This window comes from Mus pahari, chromosome 12, assembly GCF_900095145.1.
Source record: "Mus pahari chromosome 12, PAHARI_EIJ_v1.1, whole genome shotgun sequence".
NCBI lineage: Eukaryota > Metazoa > Chordata > Mammalia > Rodentia > Muridae > Mus > Mus pahari.
Window position 1 is genome coordinate 22594924 of NC_034601.1, and position 22531 is coordinate 22617454.

Genomic DNA, 22531 nt, shown 5'->3' on the forward strand with positions numbered 1-22531 from the left:
ATTCCGTTTCCAGAAGGGCCCAGAATTTAATTCAGTGTCTTGTATTCTGGTTCTTTAAAAACAACAACAACAAAAAAGAAATATAAAGCACACGCGCGCACGCGCGCGCGCACACACACACACACACACACACAGAGGCATGTATGTATGTTTGTAAGTATGTATGTATGCATATGCCCACTGATCCTAGATATAAGGGAGCCTGCTTGGCACTCAGTAAGCATTTTACACAAGTCTTAGATCCCAGAGTGGAGCTCAGACAGGCCCTGTCCCGGCGGCGCCTGGCTGGCAGGTGCAGCCTTCTGTCCCAGCCTTCAGGCCGCCTAGCAGTGGCCGGGGCTGGGCGCGGCAGGCACACAGGCGAGGGGAGGCGGACTGGCTCGCGCGCCTCTGCGTGCGGTGCAGCCTCGCAGCCCCCGCCCCCCGCCGCCGCCGCCGCCGCCGCCGCCGCCACCGCCGCCGCCGCCTTTCTGGCTCCTCTCTCCCTCCGTACTGGACTCCGGTGCATTTCCGGCCCGGGAGAGTCCGCGGTCCACCCGGGCCAGCCCGCGGGGTGGGCGTGCGCCGAGGTCACCGCGCGCCCGAGGCTCAGCGGCCGCCATGGCCGACGTGAGTGTGGATCAATCCAAGTTGCCGGGCGTGAAGGAAGGTAGGCCGGGGCTCGCGGGCTCCGGGGAGCCGGGCTGCGCGGGGCGCGAGGCCGGCTCGGTCCGCCAGCGGCTGCGGGAGGCGCTCGCCGGCCGCGCGGCCTTGTTCTGCCTAGTGGACGCTGGGTGTAGAAATGCCAGCCCTTCCAGGCTGGCCAAGGCCAGGGGGTGGCGTCGCGAGTGGAGCCTTTGTTTTGAAACATGACCCTCTCCCTCCTCTGCTCCTTCGGTTCCTCGCTTCTCCCTCCTTTTTTTTTTTTTTTCCTTCTTTCTATCCTCTACCTCCCTCCTCCTTTCTTCCCCTCCTCTCTTCCCTTCCTCCCTTCTCCCACCTCTCCATCTTCCTAGTCTAGTGTCTGGCTGGCTCTTCTTCTCTTCGCTTCCCAAATGTTGAAAATCTTAGGGTTGGCATTGCTTTGAGTGGTGGACCTCAAGCCCCTATAAAGATGATCTCCCCACTTGCATTTTAATAAATATCAGACTGGAGGGGGTGGGAAGCTTGTGACCCTGTTACTCCCGCCGCCCCCCACGGCTGCTATATTGAAGTCCTGGAAAATCAGATTGACTAGTACTGGCCAGGCCTAGCTTACTTTGTCATCCCTCCCCTCCCCGGGGCCTAGCAGTTTTTTATTGTTTTGGTTACTGGCTCATCTTAATGTCACTCTTTGTCTTTCCCTTCTTGGGAAGCACTGGAGTTCCATTATGACAAAACCTAGAATGTTCAAGAGTGCACTCTCTTAAAGCCATAAGTTCAGAGGAGGGTCTTTGTTGTGGATCTCTTTTGTTTCACCGGAGATCTGTGGCCAACACTGTCTGGGACTGGACTGGGTGTGTGTGTGTGTGTGTGTGTGTGTGTTGTGTAAGTGAAAGAGCTTTTCTTTTTTGAGACTTTAGGCTTCATTGCCAATTTCAAATGACTCAGATGCTCTCCCTCCGGCTAATTTGGAAATCCCAAGACAATTAGTGACTACTTGGCTGCATCTGTCCTAGGGCACAGTGGCCAGGAGTCAATGATTTTATGTTTTAAGTTGTAGTAGGTTTGGATCTGCTCCCATGGTTTCTAAAGAGTAATAATGCCCTCAGGCTGAGTTTTTTTTTTGTCTTGGGATTTTTCCATCGTTTCTGTTCCTAACTTGGACTTTGATTATTACAGTTTTTAGTTAATGGAGTCTAAGGAGCCACAGGGAAGACAAATTGGTTCTTCACCTGGAGACCAGTTGTAGAGCCCCCCTTTTGCTTCTGGATATGGGTTTTGTGTGCAAAGGTGTTGGTTTTATGTCTGAATAGAAAGCACTGGCTTGGTAGTACTTTCATTGAAGCTGGGTGTTGTTGATAATGGAGTTCAAACAAAACCTGCCCTGTAGTGCAAAGCTTCAGTGCTGAGATGCTGTGACTTCCCCCAGCCTTCCACCTGTGTCAGTGACCTGGAAAGAACTTTTTTGTGTACGTTTTGAAACCCTGAGGTCTTTTCTTTTTTCTTTTTCTTTTTTTCTTTCTTTCTTTTTTTTTTTTTTTACTGAGACATGCCTAACTTGTGCTAGTATCTTATTTCTCAAGGAATTCCCCCACTTTCCATCAAGGCCTGCAAGATTTTTCATCCCCCAGCTCTACAAGTTTTCATATGTTCACTTTGGTTTTCCCACTTTCCATCTAGGCCTGGAAGATTTTTTCATTCCCCAGCTCTACTGTTCACTTTGGTTTTCATTCTGGATATTGTGGTGCCGTGCTTGGCAATTCTGTTTAGGGACTTTGACGAAGTGACAGTGACATTTAGTGTGGCTTTTCCAGTGTCTTTGTTAAATTAGCATTTGACACATGCTCACTTTGAAGGAGGTCAAAAGCTGTTGGGATCATCTTCCTTACAAGCGCCTGGCTCTGAGACCATCAAAGGCCATGATGGGTTTACTAGGAGCATCCCCAGTGTGGTGAGAATTTGATCTCTGAGAAGTATTCAAGCCTAAGAACTTGTATCTCTCTCTCATATAATTCTTAATTATGGCCCAGTTACTACCTAACAATCTTTCCCCTAATTAAAGAGAACCCGAAGATACCAGTGAAGAAGCAGGGCATGTTCTGACACTGAATAGTCCCGAAGCCCCTCAGCTAAGTCCAAGCGACTTAGTAGCACTTTGTTTAAAGTTTTGGCTCAGATATTTGAACCTCATTAAAAAACACAAACACTACTTCTTGTGTTTTCCACTTTTCTTCTGAATTTAAACGTTGGTAGATTTATGCAAGTTACAGTTGACATCATGGGGTAGATTATAATAGAGACTGAGAAGAATATGGCTCTGTGTCCTGTCTCACTGCCCTTTCTTTAAGAGAGGGTAGGATGCTTTAATATTTGTTGTATCAAAAACAGATTATCAGGGTACAGACTACTTCACAGTCTTCTCCCCTAGGTTAACATGGATTGCTTGCCGCTTTGGTTTATATGGAGGTCAGAGATTCATTGAGAAGACCCTTCATATCATATACAATTATGAAGTGTATACTTTTGAAAATAACAAATTAGGAGACACCAAGATCTGAATTTATACAAGTGAAAAGAGTTAAGCCAGTAAATGTCAATACACCCCTATTTCCTAATCAAAATATGTTTGGAATATCCATATACTTTTTGTAAATGAAAGAGTTATTTTATTCATCAGTCTTCCCCCACCTCCGGTCCACTTTCCATTTCACAATTCTCTAAATCTTGTTTTGTGCTCCTATTGTTCAGATGGCTGGCAAGGCTCATCATTTGCCAAGTCCATAACAGCCCCTTGTGTGCTTGTGTGTAGAGGCATACTTACCATCGAAAATCAGGGCACCCAGACTTAGAGTATAGGCCTTGTTTGTGACTCTTTATTTTTTATAATAAACAATAAAATTTAATGCAGTTTTAGAAGTAGCTATACAAAGAGTCACACCTAGAAAGCACTGGTTGATTAGGAGTCTCAGACTCCCAGGTTGCACAGTGGGGTAAATTAAATTTTTTGTTGTTGTTTTTTTTTTTTTTTTTTTTTTTTTTTTTTTTTTTTTTTTTTTTTTTTTTTTTTTTTTTTTTTTTTTTTTTTTTTTTGAGACAGGGTTTCTCTGTGTAGCCCTGGCCGTCCTGGAACTCACTTTCTAGACCAGGCTGGCCTCGAACTCAGAAATCCACGTGCCTCTGCCTCCCAAGTGCTGGGATTAAAGGCGTGTGCCACCACCGCCCAGCATAAATTAAATTATTGGTGTAAGTTCAGAACTTGAAGAGGAGGATAACATCATGCCTGGCATGGTGAGCTAATTGGGTACTTTCAGAGGTCCAGCGCAGCTGCCCACACGACAGCATTTGTTTGGTCCCAGGGCAGGTTTACCTTTCCTCCTCTTCAAGTTCCACAGCGGACTGTGCTGGTTTCCATGAGTCCATGATAGGGTTTTTTACAAATATTTTATTTATCTCCTCCTTTTTTGCTCCTCATCTAGATCCATGGCTTTTATGCAGCCAGCAGTTACTCATGAAGTATTTAAATAATGTGAGTGAATAATGGAATGAGTATACATATTTTAGATCTTCGTTATCTGGGTTAGATATCCTATTTATAACATAACTTTCAGATTCTTTCTATAACATAACTTTCAGGTTCTTTCTCTGATTATAGAATTTTAAAGACATAGTTCCTTTTAACTATGTATATCACATATCGATAATGCCACCATTGAAATTATAAACACACTTCTACATATACACATGCACATATACACATTTATGTAAATATCTAATATAAACATGTAAAACATACAAAAGAAATTGCTTGCTTTACTTCTGGCTTTGAAAATCATACTAGAATAAAATTATACTAAAGTCATCATTTTAAGTACAAAGCAGTGTGACTATGTGTGTGTGTGTGTGTGTGTGTGTTTGGGTGGTTAGTCTGTATGTACAGCTTTACCGTTTGGGTGCTCGGAGCCTATGGAACACGGAAGACAGTATTAGAACCCCTGGACCTGGCATTACTACAGATGGTTATGAGCTGCCATCTGGGAATTGAATACAGGGTTTCTGGGAGAGTAACTAGTTCTTAACCTGTGAGCCACCTCTGTAGCTACCAGATACAAATCTTTGAAAATCTGCTCCTTGCCATATAAGGTGAGAGAGACAATAGCTCCATAAGAAAAGTGCTCTGGGCTACACGGTTATGATCTTCCTTTCAATTGCAATATATAATGCAGAGTTGTGGAGAACTATTTAGATTGAGCTGTCTGTACCATGCCTGTAATCTCAGTAAGCAGGAGAGATAGAAATTTGAGGCAGTCTTGAACTACTAGTAAGACCCTTTGTCAGAAACAAAACAAGCATGTACACATTTACATTCTTACGTGTTGTAGGAGGTAAAAATCTGTCACTTTATTTTAGTGTAATGATTTCTTGAACAAGTAAGTGCATTTTTCCCCAAATGGGTCTGTAAAATAGAAAATAAAAACAAACCCACAAGCCCAGCAATACTGCAGGTACAGAGAATACAGTTGCCCTTTAGAAAACAATAAAGCTCCCTGATATTTTTAAATGGACAGAGTAGAAAGCACTAAAACAGCATATGCTGGCAATGCAGTCCTTTTAGTTACAGAAATCTGGGCAGCAGAGATGGGAATGGGTGGTCATACTGAACAGGAGAGGTTCTGAAGGCCTGTGGTACCAGCTCAGTCTTCCCTCCTCTCCCATCCCCTGCTCACCTTCTTCCCACCTGTTTCTTTTGAATTGCTGTGTTTATAAGTACATCTAACTTGTGTCAGATTGTGCTGTCATCGTGTTTAAAATAGTGGGGTGAAAACTATGAGCAACAAGATTGAGGGACTTTTCCGTAAAGTGTTTTTAGAGATAATGTTTCCTATGATGCTTCATAGGCTTTATTTTCTAACCAGACATTTTTCTTTTCAGCTCTTATGGTTGAGGAAATAAATGGTGTGAATTATTAAAAATCACACCTCTACCTCAGTGATTTTTCTACTTGGGGAAAAAAAAAAACCACTTGTCTTTTCTTTTGTACTCAGCCTTCATGAAAGGGCTATTATTTAAGGATATAAACTGTCTAAAATTCAGTTTTTTAGAAAAGCATACTCAGGGAAACCATAGTTTCTGGTCTTTCCTTACTTTCTGTAAGCATTTTCCAGATGTATGGATTTTACTTCAGTCACTAAAAGCACTTTGCCAGGTAGCCACTGATAGTGGCATTGGATGAAGAATTTTGTCCAGTGACACACTTAAAAGATGTCCTAGCTTCATAGATAAGACAATTAGGACACCTAGATCTTTGATGAAACCTTGAATGGATAATTAGTGTTATATGCAAGAGGACTCGAGAGATTTTTTTAGGTGTTTGAAATAAGAAACTAGTGTAAAGGAATGCTCAGATATTTTTAAAAACATATCATCATTTCATTTAAAAGCACAAATGTACACACACACGCACACACACACGCACGCACACGTGGGTGTGTGCACAGGAGAGGTGGTGGTAGCAGTGTCATGAAAACCTTAGTTTACCTAGTACTGCTTTGCATCTTCCTCTTCTTCCTTTCCCTGTGCTTCCGTCTTCAGTAGAGTTCACTGAGTAATGATTTGTCGACAGTAGAATATTCTATTTAGTATGTGGTTGTAGAGTCTGTTAACAAAGTTTGTTTATTTTTATAATTAGACTTCTAATTGAACTTGAACAATTCACCAGGCATTCTTAATGAACGTCTTTGAGGCATATACTTATCAAGTAATGTCAGTTTTAAATCTTACTTTAACATCACAGCACTGTGCACAGCTTTATTAAATATCTGTATCTAACCTGTTTTTCCCTTCCTTCCTTCCTTCCTTCCTTCCTTCCTTCCTTCCTTCCTTCCTTCCTTCCTTCCTTTTTTTAAATGTAAGTTAGATGTCTTGTAGATGTTCCAGGAAGTTCACTTTATACACAAGACTGTATTTGTATTGAGCATTTGGGAAATATAGATGCAGAATATTGTAGCATCCTTAGTCCAAGGATGCTTGAGTTTTAAAAGTGTTTGCAGTGACTATATATATATATATATATATATATATATATATATATGCTTTATTGACAGGTGAACTGAAGGTGCCTTTTAAGCTTTTAATGGTTCAAAAATGTGATTTATAATGGCTGTAAAACTAGAATTTCAGCAAATAATGTGTTGTAGGACAGTTGTGACAGAGGCAGTGGCTGCCGCAGGGTAGTGATGTTGCCTGGTACTTTATAAATGACAAACAAATCTTTTAAACTTAGTTCAACGAAAATTACCTAAGTCCTTTAGTCTTACAGTTATCAGAATGAGCACTGTTATAACTTTACTTACATATCAAACCCAGAACTTTACATATGCCAGACAACTGTTGCATCGCTGAACCATAGACCTGGTCTCAGGAGACCCAACTTTTGAAATAAATTTGCTTGCTCTTATCCTTCGCCCACTCTCCCTCCCTCTGCTGCTTTCTTTTGTTTCCTTTCCTTCCCTTCCCTTTCCCTTTCCTCCCCTACCTTTCCTCCCTCCCTCCCTCCCTTTTTTCCTTCCTGCTTACTGCTTAAATAATTGGCTGTCTTCAAAAATCTATGTGCCTTTGCATAGGTGAAATACCACTTCAGTGACTCTGCCTCAGTTTGCTACCAAACCTTGAAAGCTTTCCATCTGCTGGGCATTTGCAATCCCAAGGAAGCTCCTCACTGAAGATAACCAGGGAGGCCACCACTGGGCATTTTTGCTTTGTCTTTTGTAATGAGTCTTCAAGATGGGGTTACTTTCCTTCTCTTTACTCTAGTTTACTCAGTATATTCTAGTAAAAAAAAATTCTTCATTATACTAAAAGTGTGAATGATGTAAGTCTGTGCATCTTTCTTCTCTGTCTCTGTCCCAGCACCATAACTAGTTTGTTTCCTGACTGTAGAGGAACTCACATTTACTTTAAGACTCTCATTCTCCAATTTTGAGGACATTTGGAAACTGGAAGTAGAGGGAAATGGAGAAAGGACTCAATGTTCTGTTAGTTCTGTTAATTCGAATCTAGAGTGCTCATTTGTTCTAAGATCTGGGCCAGCAGCTTTTAAAAAACCTTAGTGTCTTCCTTTATAGGTCACATTCTGGCTCTGCCTATAAAATGTTCCTTGTTTAATCAGTGATAGCTGGATTCTAACTTGAGGTCTGCTTCTTTTGTTTTCCCAGATATCTGTTGTATGGCTTCATTATTTTAAGCTGGGTTTTACTGTCTATGCAACTTAATTTTTCTCTTTTTATTGAAAATAGATTCTTTTCTCAAATATTATAATCCTGATTGTAGTTTCCCTTCACTCTGCTCCCTGCCCCAGTTCCTCCCCTCCTCTCTTCCTCTTTGGATCCACTCCCTTTCTGTCTCTTATTTAAAAGGAACGGGCTTTAAAAAGATAACAACCAAGCATAAGAAAATAAAATGTATTAAGATAAAGCAAAAATCATCATATTGAAGTTGGCATGGCAACCCAACAAGAGGAAAGAGTCCCAAGAGCAGGTACAGGAATCAAAACCCACTCATTCTCAGACTCTGAAGTCTCCTTTAGATACTAAACTAAAAGGTATAAAATAGACGCAGACATCCTGGCTCAGACCCATGGTATAGGCCCTGTGCTTGGTGCTTCAGCCTGAGTTGATATGCACTTTGCTTAGTTGATTTGGAGTGCCCTAGTCTCCTCGTGTCCTCCGTTCTCTTCTGGCTCTTACATTCTTATTGCCTCCTTTTCTTTGGGTATTCTGTGAGCTCTGAGGAGAGGAATTTGATGGAGTCATCCCAATTAGAGTGTCTGTCTGTCTGTCTGTCTGTCTCTCTCTCTCTCTCTGCATAATGTTGGAGGGTGGGTCTCTTTTCATATCTGCTACCAAAGGAAGCATCTCTGACGATAAAGGAATGAGGGACTGATCTATGAGTATAGCCAAATATTAATAGAAGTCATTTTATTGTTAGCTTTTTGTTTGTTTGTTTTTGTTTTATAGACAAATAGTGTCTGGTTTTACCTTAGGTTTTTGGGCTATCTAGGCTCTGATTCTTGGTATGTGTCCCATCTCATGGAATGGGACTTAAGTCAAATCAGGCATTGGTTGGATATTCCCACAAAGCTGGTGCTAACATTGACCTAGCATATTTTGCAGGCAGGGCAAATCATAGGTCAAAGGTTTTGTGGCTAGGTTGCAGGTTGGTATCGTCCAGAATACCTTTCTACACTGCAGATACTACTTTTGGTTAGTGACATTAAAGGCCTCTGGGTTGCTGTTTTCTCCAAGGCTGTTTGGGTGTCCTGTCACCCATCTGTTGCTCTTGGGCTCCAGCTCCTGAGGCTAGGCAGACCCATGCTGTCTGGTCCTGTGCTCCAGGTGGTTTTTAATGACCTGTATCCTCACATCAAATGTCAGGCACTCCACTTGAAGGTTGTCTTTACCAATCCTGGGATGGTCTGGAAGCTGCCGCCCTTATTGTTTCTCTGTTAGAATTCCATAGAGTTGATATTTAAAGTTCCGAACAGAAAGGGGGCATTGCTGAAAGAGCAGGGGTGTGATGACCGAGTGGGAGGGATCCTTGTTAGAGTCCCTTTCTGGTGTGTAAATGTACAACTTCATTAGCTGCTAAAACCGAAAGGATATCTGTCTCCAAGTCTGTCTTGAGGCTTTTTGTTTTGTTTTGTTTTGTTTTGTTTTGTTTTTTTCCAGACAGGGTTTCTCTGTGTAGCCCTGGCCGTCCTGGAACTCACTTTGTAGACCAGGCTGGCCTTGAACTCAGAAATCCGCCTGCCTCTGCCTCCCAAGTGCTGGGATTAAAGGCATGCGCCACCACTGCCCGGCTGTCTTGAGGATCTTAATATATTTTTAAATTCATAATCATTAAGTGAAACCTAAAGTGTACACTATAAAATGCAGTAGAAATGATTGAGGCTTCATGCATCCAGTGCTAATTTTACGAAGAAGACTCTCCTTTAATTAGCTTTTTGCTTGCTCTCTATTTATGGGTTTTCCTGTATATTTCCTTAAAATGTAGGAACTATTTTGCAGGAGAGGAGTTCTACAAAATGTGTGCATTTACAATTCTGCATTAGCAGTATGTAATATAGCTATCATTTTTATTTTTATGTTTATTTTAAGATCGAGTGTAGGAGATGACTCATTTGCTGTAAGCATTTCTACTGTACACTTTTTTTTTTAGTAACTAAGCCATCCCAAGAATTACTTGATTGTACATATTTAAATCTAGGTATTTTGATACATGGATATATAACATAATGTTTAAACCAAAGTAAATGTGTCTAAAAGTTTATCAAGAGCCCTCTAAGCCTATGGAAATACTCATATTATTGCCATTTTATATTGAGTCCTATTGTTCCATAATGTACCAAAAGCTTTTATTCCTGGTCCTTAGAACTTTGTACTCACTAAATTACATTCCCCAGATAAGAAACATGAGGTTGAGATTCTCCAAATAAGAAACAAACAGATTAAAGAATTGCTTAAGGGTTTTAGCTGATGAGTAAGCAGTGTATAAGTCTGGTCTGTATAGCTCCAAAGATGATGATTATTTCCCATGGAAACAGATCTGTGAAATACTAAACAATATTCACAACATATTCATGTTGCCACGTTGTGCTGTTTATCTTGGAGCTTAGCATCCTTACTGGAATCCATCTCGGTGATTTTTTTGCTCTTCTGATTTCACAGTAATAGCTGAGTTTCCATCCTTTTGTTAAGAATAGAGAGCTTTCAAAAATCCACTTGTGGGGCTGGAGAGATAGCTTAGCAGTTCTGAGCACTAGGTACTCATTCGACCCACAAGGGAGCTCACAACTCTCTGTAGCTTCAATCCCAGGAGATCTAAAGCCCTTATTGGCCTATGTAGGTACAATATACATCTGGCATATGTAAATATACATTCAGGTAATACACTATACACATAAAAATAAAATTTTAATTATTCATGTTATTTGAATTCCAATCAGATGAATAAGGTTTTCTTCCTCAAAGAAATAAACAAAATGTCTTAGTTTGGTTTTCATTGCTGTGAAGAGACACCATGATCATGACAACTCTTATAAAGGAAAACACTTAATTGGGGCTGGCTTACAGTTTTATAGGTTTAGTCTGTTATCTTCATGGGAGCATGGCAGTATGTGGCAGACATGGTCTTGGAGAGGTCTACATTTTGATTTGAAGGCAACCTGGAGGAGACTGGAGTTTAACATTGGGTGGAGCTTGAGCATAGGAGGCCTCAAAGCCTTCCTTCCGCTACAGTGACACACTTCTTTTAACAAGGCCTCATCTCTTAATAGTCTCACTCCCCATGCATGGGTCAAGCATTTACATATGCGAGTCTGTGGGGCCAAACTGTTTAAACCACCACAGAAAACAAAAACAAAAATTTAAAAAAAAAATACTGCACTCAGTTTACATAACCCCTTTAAAAAGCTTTGTGTATTTCCTCATGTTTTGTATTATAGTCTTAGGTTTATACTGGGAACCACAGACTGGTTTCTTTGTAATTACTGCTTATCTAATTTTAGTCTTCTTGTGTGGTACTAGGAAAGTAGGTCTGATTTGTGTGGACCCTAAATCATGAGACTGAATGTAGTCTAGGAAGGTTCCTGTGACCTCAGGGTCATCTACATACATTTCCTGTCCATGACCACGACCAGTTTCTGACATGATGATGTTTCAGACTGAACGTGTGGGAATCTCAAGACTTGCTTATTTGTTTCTTACCTAATTTTTATTTTACATATTTTGAAGTTACTGGAAACTTGTATAGATTTTGACAAGAGTTATCAGAATGAAAATCTGAATTTTATAATTTTGAAGAATATCTTTTAGAGATATTTCCCTTGTCTACTTTTCTTATGAGCTGCAATAAAATTGGAAATTTTTAGTATAGGTTACTTATTTTTAATGAAATAAATTTACTAATGATAATAGGGGAATACACAACAACCAAGTATGTACTTCCAGAAGAGAAGTGAAAGTGTACAGTCAGACTCAGATAAACCAATCTTGTAGGAACTAGGACTTACCGATAGATAGGGTTTCTGCCCTGGTAAGTTGGGTTTGATGTGATCATTTGGGTTTTAATGAGCAGTGCTAGGTTTATTCTACAGAAGTTTAAGGAGATAAGTGGCTTTTCTTTCTAGGCAAACAGAGAACTTGCGGCCAAACCCTATGAGGCCATTAAAGTGCCAGGGACAGTGCTGTTCAGAGAATGAAACAGATGGGTGAAGTGTCTTTTGGATAAAAGAACTCAAAGTAGGATAAACTAATTCTTATTATCTGGATGATTTTTAGAGGAAAAATGCTTTGAAACACTTTTTTGTGTTACTGCTTATATATTGCTATATATAATCTTTGAGAAGGCCGTGTGGCTAACAATTGTCTCTTGGTTTCTAGACTGAGACTCTCTGTCAGAATAAGATGAGTAGTTTTAGAATAATGATTTGCTTTGCTTAAGTACTTACTGATGGTTTCTTCTCTCATAGTTGAGAAAACACGTTTACACTTACATGTTATCGGAATATTCAATTAGAGAATTTTCGAACCAGTCATTGTAACCCCTTTCCGCCTTCTTGTGCAGTGAGTGTATAATAATTGAGTGTCTCACAGAACTAGTGTCATATAGTATACATACATATATTACAGAAATGTATGAGAGCTTCATCTTTTTATAAAGATATTAAGGAAATTCTGTATTTATTTGAAAATAAATGGAATGTTTTAAAATAGAGGTGCTTCTGTTTTATTAATTTTCATGATAGACTAATTTAGTTATTTTAAGTTCAGATGTTCCTGGATTGTTGTAAAGATCAACCAAATACAATGTAATTGTCCAAAAGGAATGCAGGCAAACGTTTAGGAGGAAAAAGCTTTTTCATTTGTGGTCAGTTTGATTTTCAAGGCCTGTTGAAATTCATGGCTATACACATTCACTAATCTGATTGCAGGATCCTTGGGTATGATGAGACTGTAGATGAGTGAACTCCATTAACTATGAGGAATGTCTGCTCCCTTTCCTATTTGAGCTGTGACGTTGCATCCTCACAGTGGTTGCCTCACAAATGTAGAATGACTCTTTTCCTTTGTATCCTTCTGAAGTTACAAAAAACTGCCATCAGCTGTAGAGCTAAGGGACAAGAAACAGGAGAACTCATAGGACATAAGCATCTGAAGCTAAATTAGTGGCTAAAAGTAATCACTTTCTCAAGACCTCAGTTGTTTGTGCAAAGTGATTTGTAGCTGTTGATTAGAACAAGTGTGCTTCCACATACCTGGAGACACATATACATACATATACCTGCACACTTATGTTGCATACACGTGTTCACATGTGGTATTGGATTTAGGCATTTAATGTTGTAGAGCCTAATTCAGGTTCCTGAGTGATGCATTTATCTAAATGAGCAGTGTTCCATCTGTGGAGATCTAATTATCTAGAATATTGTTACACAATAAAACTAGTTTGATAATAAAATTATGCTATATCCTACAAAATAGTACTCACCAGTCCCATGTAACAGTTTAGCACTGGAAACATGTCATGGAAAAGGCTGAAATAGATACATGTGACTAGTATAGTGTGAAAAAATATTGTGTTCTTAGGTTACAGATAAACAATACTTCAATAGAGCATTCAGCTTTTGGTCTTCAAATGAAGTCTTACCTAATTTGTCTACCGAATGTTGGGCCATGGAGAATATACATCACATGCAGTGTTGAGGGAACCCTTATGTCTACTGGATGGCATATAAGGCAGAGCTCAGCCACCAGTTTGGTGGTCTTCTGACTGAACTCATCTCAACTGTAGGTATTCCTTGAGTAAGCAGATGCTGTTGTTACTCAAGTCTCTGCATATCTATGAGTATGTGTATCTTTATTTTCTGATAATAGACCAGATCTGAAATGTAACTTGCTTATGGTTTGTCACTACTGCCAAAAGATTTAGGTTTCACAGTAATTTCAACTCATAAAGTTTATTTCTGTAAAACAGGAAGTTTATGGAGTTGGAATTTCTGAACTTATAAGGGCAACATGAGTAACTAATGGAAAGTTATTTCTTTCAAGAAGTGTCACCAGTATGAGTGACAATTCTTCTGTTCCCTGCTGCTTCCCTGGAGTTTCTCCTGCTGCTCTGAGCCCCAGTCATTTTCCCTGGCAGATGGAAATTCCTGATTCAGCTTTTTCTCTTTGAATACTCACTTAGTTTCTCTGTGGTCTTGATAATGAAGTAAATGGCTTGTGATAGTAAAGTAGTACTCCTGATTTGATGACTTGTATCATCTCAGCATTTTCAGAACTGCTGGCCTATAATCTGCTATGTCTGTGGTTAGCTATAGTGTTGCTTGCCAAGTAAGTGGTTTAAGTTACTGGTTTTACACTTAGCTTTGAATTTGGGGGTAGGAGACATTAGTGGCACAGAAATTTACTTTGATAAACTGCATATGAGTAAAAATTTGAGATTAGATTATGATACTTTTTAAAATGTCTCTTCTGTGCTTACACTTGTGTTTTGTGTGAGTGTGTGGGTCTGTGTGTATGCGGGTCTGTGTGTGTGTGAGGCATTTGTGCATCTATGCACGTGTTTAAAATTACACATATATCTCTATTCTATAAATCTTTGCTTTTATTTAAGCTTCAACATGAATTCACTTGCATATTGTATGCTAATAAATAGTTGCAAGTAGAAAACTGGCTTTATTTATTTATTTTTCTGGTAAGAGTGGAACAGCTGTTAGTATTTTACATTTGCTGCTTCAGAAAAATCAGACAGATTTATGTAGATTTATTTGTATTCTTTGCCATAAAACACAAAAGCTCTAAGGGAATATTATAAATTGAATCAAAACCTACTGAAACCTGTCCTTTTTCTAATGAGTATTTGTTGCCTTACTGTTTGGATATTTAAACTACTGTAAAAACACATCTTTTTATTACAAAATGTTTTGAAAGGATTGTAAGTATCCACTTTATGGAAAATTATTGGAAAATAGAATGTCTCAAAAGGAAAGAAATTTTAGTTACATTGTAATTCTATGCTATATTATTAGGGTTTTTTATGCTTATTCTTTCTGGAACATTCTGAAAATTCAACTCAAGTTGAAAAGTCAGATATTTCTGTTGTAGTCAAGAGTATTCTATAAGGCTTCCCAATATCACTGTTGGGCTCTACTTGTATATAGCACAAATGTTACTTGGTCCGTGCATTAGCCAGTAAGATAACCTGTACAAATGGACAGCCACTTATTATGTAAAATAGGAGGCTTCATAGTGCCATGGTTCAGTGGTATGCTTTAGGGAATGTGGATGTCTTCAGGCTTAAACTAAGTCTGCACTGTACATGATACCCACTGTAGGTCACAGGTTGTGTTTTTCTGAAGACCATTTTTCTCAGTTACTTAATGCTCTGGTTTGAGAGGAGGAAGCCATCATGCTACAAAAGTACTTAATGGGAATATGAACCATTACTTGGATTGGACAGGGTAAGGCTGGATTTGACCACTATTGGAACTGTATGTGATTATCACTGTTTTTTACACGTTGGATAAGGTGATAAGCTATTTACCTTTTCTGTGAACAGTGATTGTGTTTAGAAATACTGAAAGTCTGTCATATAGTGCTATTGTTCTTGATATTTCCTTGGGAGTAAAGGTTTCTGGTGCTCTGATGTGTTGGTATTGGAACTGACATAGTCACTCTTTTAGTTGCATATTTGGAAGGATCTGTTGCAGAACTTTTTAATGAAAAAGTCGGTTTTTCTTTTTTTTATCTGCTGGCCATATTGCATGATTATTAACCCCTGAAATGTCTTATTACTATATTTAAAACTTTTTTCTTTCTGTTTTTGACTTACTGACCTTGACTTGTTTTATTTAATTTTTCATATACTTAATATTTTCTTTTTTTTATTATTTTCTTTATTTACATTTCAAATGCTATCCCGAAAGTTCCCTATACTCCCCCCCCCCCCCCCCCCCCCCCACCCACTCCCACTACTTGGCCCAGGCCTTCCCCTGTGCTGGGTCATATAAAGTTTACACGACCAAGGGGCCTCTCTTCCCAATGATGGCCGATTAGGCCATCTTCTGCTACAAATGCAGCTAGAGACTCGAGCTCAGGGGGTACTGGTTAGTTCATATTGTTGTTGCACCTACAGGGTTGCAGCCCCCTTCAGCTCCTTGGGTACTTTCTCTAGCTCCTCCATTGGGGGCCCTGTGCTCCATACAATAGCTGACTGTGAGCATCCACTTCTGTGTTTGCCAGGCACTGGCATAGCCTCACAAGAGGCCGCTATATCAGGGTCCCTTCAGCAGAATCTTGCTGGCATGTAAATTAGTATCTGGGTTTGGTGGCTGATGATGGGATGGATTCCCGGATGGGGTAGTCTCTGGATAGTCCATCCTTTCATCTTAGCTTTAAATTTTGTCTCTGTACCTATATCCTTTCATGGGTATTTTATTCCTTATTCTAAGGAGGAATGAAGTATCCACACGATGGTCATCCTTCTTGGTTTTCTTGTGTTTTGCAAAATGTATCTTGGTATTCTAAGTTTCTGGGCTAATATCAGTGAGTGCATGTCTAGTGACTTCTTTTGTGATTGGGTTACCTCACTAAGAATGATATCCTCCAGATACATCCCTTTGCCCAAGAATTTCATAAATTCATTGTTTTTAATAGCTGAGTAGTACTCCATTGTGTAAATGTACCACAGTTTCTGTATCCATTCCTCTATTGAGGGACATCTAACTTTAAAACTATTTGGCAGTCAGCAACTTCTGAGGTCATAGGCTAGATTTTTCAAAGCAGTGACTCAAGAAACGAATTACAAATTCTGCAAATTCTTATCAGTTTTTACCCCATGTTACACTTTGCTTCAAAGTGCTACATGCATCCTAAGTCTTTTTGCTGCTTGCCTTAACAAACTTAAAATTGCATGTGTGTGTGTGGGGGGGGGTGTAAATGTACACATGTACACATGCACACACACACACACATTACACTGGATTCTACATTAAGGCAGCATCACTCTCACCATTTTGGGATCATCAGGATTAGTTTTTATACATTTAGTGGTATGTTTTATTACGGTCCAAGGAGACCAATAGTGGACCACCTGTCTGAGTAGACCATCTTTCTGGATGTTCTATGGTTCTATCAGTGACAGATACATGTATTGAATTTGGGTTAATGAAATTTTGCTGTTTCTTGAAGAAGGATTGATAGATACCTTCTTAGGCCTGTTTTGAATAGGTGGAGAATCTGAGTGAATCAGTATACTAGAGAGACATGAGTGGGAACATTTAGAATTTCATGTGCATGGGGTGTTCTGTGTGTGTGTGCAGTGTGCACATGTGTGTGCATGTATGTGTGTGTATGTGGTGTGGTGTGTATGCAATGAAATCATCCTTATTCTCGATTTAAAAGTTATTGTCCAGGCATTATTATAGAGTGGGAATAAAATGGCCCATAAAATATTCCTCTCTTTCAGGATTTACAATATGTACTGGAGACTCAGATGAATAAAATTGTGTCATGAGTTAGTGCTACAGTACCATCATATAAACAGTCCGATGTGCTGGTGTAAGTTTGGATTAATGGAAAGGTGGTATTTGAAGTGGGATATTGAAGGCTGATCATAAATTTTCTATCCAATATTAGTGGGTAGTTTTGGCAGATAGAACAGGTTCTCTATTCTACTGTATCTTGATCACATATGTCTGAGCTTTTCCATACTTGCTAGGCCTGCCTCTTCCTTTGCTACATATATGCAACAACCAGGTAAATGAAAACGAGAACTCAAACCAGTGAGTATGGGGATCATTAGCCTTATTTTAGACCTATTTTTACATAGTGAAGTGTTTTGCTTGTGTGCATGTTTATGTACTGTATACATGCATGGTACCCACAAAAGGTGGAAGGGACTATGGATCCCCTGCAACTGGACTAGACAGTTGTGAGCAGCCATGTGGGTACTGGGAATGGAACCCGCCTCTTATACAAGAGCTGTAACCTCTCTTTAACCACTGAGCCACCTCTTCTGCATCAATATCCTCAGTCTTACAACTGGTTAATTACGACTTGATTCTTCAGTATGCAGTATACAGGAATAAATGTCTGTATCTTTTTCTGATTTTAACAAAGAAATTTTAGAAGTCTTTGTACTTTGTGAGTAGTTTAGTAGAGGATGACAATATAATATATATTACATAAAAATACATATAGTATATGTATATATATATATATATATATATATATATATGAAGAATAGGTCTAGGCAAATAAATATATTATACATATAATAATACACACACACACATACACATCTGGATCACTGTCTGTCTGCCAGGAAGGATCATTGTCTCCCAGGCAAATGGAGAGGTAGATGGGAATTTGGATTTTAAGGCTGTACTTAGTATTTTTACCTCAGGCAATAGTGGAGAGTTAACCATTGTTTTGTGGCATACCTGACATTCAGCAGGAACCATGGGTTTTCATTTTATGATTTATTTACTTTTTATTTGTATGAGTATTTATTTGCATTTATGTATGTGCAACACATGGGTGCCTGGTGCCTGTGGAAGCCAGAAGAATGTGATCCATGATTGTAAGCTTCCATGTGGGTTGCTGGGATCCAAACTAAGATCCTTTGCAAGAACAGTGATTATTGTTAACCATTAGACCATTTCTCCAGACCCAACATTAGGGATTTTTGTGAATGATGAATTCATACTTTAATGAGACATTTTATGCATTACAAATTATTTAAACTAATATACTAAAAATTTGAAATTGTTCTAAAGTACACAGAATTCTTTTATTTTTATATTAAATTGAAATAATACTGATTAGTTCTCTATTCTGTTTTTTGTCCTCTACAGTGTGTAGAGATTTTGCCGTCCTGGAGGACCACACCCTGGCCCATAGCCTGCAGGAACAAGAGAGTAAGTAACATCTCATTCATGAGCCTGCAGCTTTCTGTTTAGTGGCAGCTTGCCTGGTTTCTTCTTGTGAAAGAAGGAGAAAGTCACTAAGTATACCTTAGTCTACCCTGAAGGATAGGTCTAGGCAAATGACAGGGATACATAATGAATTCTACATGTTTTGAAGTGAGAGTCAGGGTTAAGAAGAATACTCACTGTCTGGGGAACAGGACAGACTTTCTCCTCCCTTCCTTGGGAAGGCGACAGTGGTTGCAAGTATATATATCTGTAGTATGTCAGAAGCTTTCCCATGAAATAGAGACTGGGGCATTTTTCACAGGCATTTTCATAGTGTTTCCATTCAGTAACATTGTGGATATTTGTTGTTTAAGATAGGGTCTCATGTAGCTCAGGATGAATGAAACCTGTATAGTCTAGGATGATTTTGGAGGTCTGATCTGCTCTGTGTTCTATGTGCTGAAATTACAAACATGAATGTCAAGGATGGAACCCAGCACTTCCTGCATGCTAAACATGCTCTCCGCCAAGTAATACTGGTATAATCCCAACCCCACATGGTGGATTGTTCTGAGTACTTACTAAGGATTTTAGTGGAAAGTAAAACATAGTTAGATAGCAATTTGTGAGTTCTTGGAATGGAAACAGAAGTTAGTTGAAAGAAGAGTGGCAGCTTAGAGTGTCTATATAGACATCATGACACTGCTACTTTTATGTCATATGACCAAAGCAAATGACTTATTCCTTTTTGTATTCTTTATACTTAGTGGAATAATTGCTGTAGTGCTTTTATCAATTGTTTGAAATATAAAATGGAGTGGTGGAGATATAGATTTTTTAATTGTGACGCTTTTTTTAAATTAACTGTGAGGTTTTTATTAACCAATCAGCATATTGTAACTCCCTTTTTAATGTTTCTATACAGTTGAGCATCATTTGGCATCCAACATTCAAAGGAACCGTCTGGTACAACATGATCTGCAGGTTGCTAAGCAGCTCCAAGAGGAAGACCTCAAAGCCCAAGCTCAGCTCCAGAAGCGCTACAAAGCCCTGTGAGATCTGGGGAATAGTGTGGACATGAGGCATGCCTATGGGACTAGCAGCTAGGGCGGGGAGGGGCCCCTCCCATCTCTGTTTCTTTTCTGTCTGGGATTTCAAACTGTATGGTGACTGGCCAGTAATTTTCATTGAAAAATGTTTTTGTTTTTGAAATAAGTATTGGGAAATGTTAATCATGCTAGGTACACTTTTAGGTCTGTGACTTTGAACTGATTGGTTTGTCTCTTTCAATTTAGTCTTTGTACCCATGTCATGAAGAAAATAATCTCTTGTCTTCTGACTGTAAGTTTGTTTGGGGAAAGCATTGGAATAACAGACACCAATTCTTTGTGTGCTATAATAAGTTTCTTTAATTTTCTTAGCTATGTTTGCTGCTCTATCTTTCTTTGATTTCCTTGCTTTTCAAGAAGCACAATGTTCTAGAAAGCACTGGGTTGTAGAGCAATAGGTTATATGTGCTAAATATGAGAAATGCAGCATTTCGTCGTAGGACCCCTCCAAATCATTCTAGGAAGCTAGAAATGGTAGCTTTCGGCCTTTGCTTTCTGGCAGTCTAGCTAGCTGGCACAGCAGGAATTGTAATTAAGAGTACTTGTCACTCAAATCGGGACCTTTAGCCAGTATTGATGGCTGCTTGCTCAGGTACTCCTGCTTCCTTGTGGTTCTGTATATTTAGTTGACGACTTAGAGCTCACCTCACTTGGAAGCTTTGGAGTCATGAAGCTTAGCCTGAGCTTCACTTTCACATCTTGTGTGTCATCTGTGACCTTTGCAATTTTGATCTGCTTTCCACATTGTGCTTCTGCTTTCCTTCTGTTCATTATTACCATGTTTCCGTTTATTTCTTGTTTTAATGGGTAAGATCCTAACTTACTTTACCTGCAACATAAAGTCATTAAGCCTAAGCCATGATTTACAACTTATTCAGTGGCATGAGATCTCATAGCTCATGACTGACCAAAATCAGGCCTGTTTTATTTAGGGATTGTTTGGTTCCTACCATGTCTTAAAGCAAAATCTGACTTGAGCTCCTGTATACTCTGGTTTGTTTTAATACTACCTTATAATATGCATACTATGTGCATAGTGTATAGTGTATAGTATACTATGAGTATTTAGTATATACACATAGTAGATACTATTTGTATAGCCACATATGCACTTTTAGATACATTTTCCACATTTGATGCAAATGAAAATGATTTTTGTTTCCTTGGGTTTGTTGAAATAGAGCATTTGGGTTTCAGTTGCTCCAGAGAACTTAGAGTGGTCCTGATAATCCTTTGTAAGGTAACATGCTAATTCTGAACATGGAGTATACAAACATGTCTGCAACTCAGAAATATTTGAAGTTCAGTTGTTGGAGGGAAATGATAGGAAATATATTTTTTTAGCAGGAGAACTGCAAAATATAATTGTTTTTTTTTTCTCCTAGCTTGTTTCAAAGTAGTAATTGCTAAACACATTTTTGTTCACCTTTCCTAAATGATTACTTTATAAAAGCAGTAACTCCCCAGATTATCACATTATAGAATTTTAAAACTTTCATTGTTTTTTAAAAACCTGAAACTTTATAGTTATTTCTGAGAAAATCAAATTTCTCTGTTTTAAAGATGCTAGGAGAGATGGCTCAGTGGTAAAGAGCACTCACTGCCCTGGAGAGGACCAGGGTTGGTTCCCATTACTACCCAGAGCAACTGTCTATAACTCCATTTCTAGGGGCCTAATGCCATCTTCTGGCTTCCTTGTGTACTAGACATATGTGGTGCCTATACACACATATGCAACCCACATACATGAATAAATACATCTTAAAGGTGCTATTTAAAGGTTCCTTTTTTTCTTAGCAAAATGATTGCCCTGATTCCTTCCATCAAAATGTAGGAAAGACTTTCTGATTGTTTGTTTTCTCCATGTTGAACATTGTTCTGGGCCCATAGTAGGTGTTTCTTAATTTTCTGTTTTATGCATTAATACCAAAATCGAATAAATAAGCAAAAAATTAAAACAAAAAATGCTGTGGTAGCAACAATGTTTCTAATGTCCAAAGCATTGAGAAAACTGGCATTTTCCAAAGAAGCCTCCATTTGGAACCACAGTTAAGGAAAGCAAGCTCTTTTTGTCCTATAAAATTTTTAACACATCATTTGGTTACTAAATTTAAAAATAATAAAACTTATGTGTTTTTATATAACATTTAAAAAGCCATGCTACTACTTATAATCACAAAATTATTGATGTTTTCATGAAGTTGCTCACATTCTTTTTCTGTGTGTTCTGTGTTTTGATATTGGTGGGTATTGATCTCCTGGGCAAGGCAGCTTCTACAGAATTCTGGAAGAGCCTGTGTCTTCTTATAGAGTGGCTCCAGTTGGGTGACATGATATAGCTTTCATTACAGTGTCTGACGGAGATGCCAGTTTTCCCACGTAGTCCCTTTGTGTTCCAGTTTTCTCCTCTGTTCAGTTGGGCATTGATCCTTATTTGCAAGTGCCATGCAGATTGAGTTAAAATACGTTATCACCTTATAGTGAGTATTCAATAAACTGTTCTGTTTAAGAAGAATGCTCCCTTCTGCTCTTTGTTTATATCACCTTTATCTTTGTTTTATAGTGAACAACATGATTGTGAAATTGCTCAGGAAATCCAGGAGAAGCTAACCATTGAGGCTGAGAGACGACGCATTCAGGAGAAGAAGGATGAGGTATGATTTTGTTAAAAATTCCATGTCCATTGAAGAGGTTTAGCTCAATGCAGCCTCTCTGAACGGTAGCAGAACTCCTCATCTGGAGGTCAGGCGAGCCTGGGTGTTGTTTTCTGTGGACCACTGTTTATTCTCTCTTCATGGCTTGTATTGTGGGGAAATCTTGACATGAA

At 39.0% G+C, this 22531-nt stretch overlaps 1 protein-coding gene across 3 annotated transcripts in view; it reads left to right on the top strand.

The window, feature by feature from the left end:
- Positions 1-459: 459 nt before the first annotated feature.
- Ccdc50 (coiled-coil domain containing 50) overlaps positions 460-22531 on the top strand; it is a 51786-nt gene continuing 29714 nt past the window's right edge. Inside the window, exons 1-4 of one of the 3 annotated variants that reach the window (XM_021209575.2) lie at positions 460-649; positions 18536-18598; positions 19521-19647; positions 22268-22358. In XM_021209575.2, the coding sequence (XP_021065234.1) occupies positions 601-649; positions 18536-18598; positions 19521-19647; positions 22268-22358 (330 nt within the window). In that variant the 5' untranslated portion in view covers positions 460-600. Of the gene's footprint in view, positions 650-17143; positions 17238-18535; positions 18599-19520; positions 19648-22267; positions 22359-22531 lie in introns of those variants that run through there. The other 2 variants (XM_021209576.2, XM_029544402.1) reach the window with 2 other exon arrangements.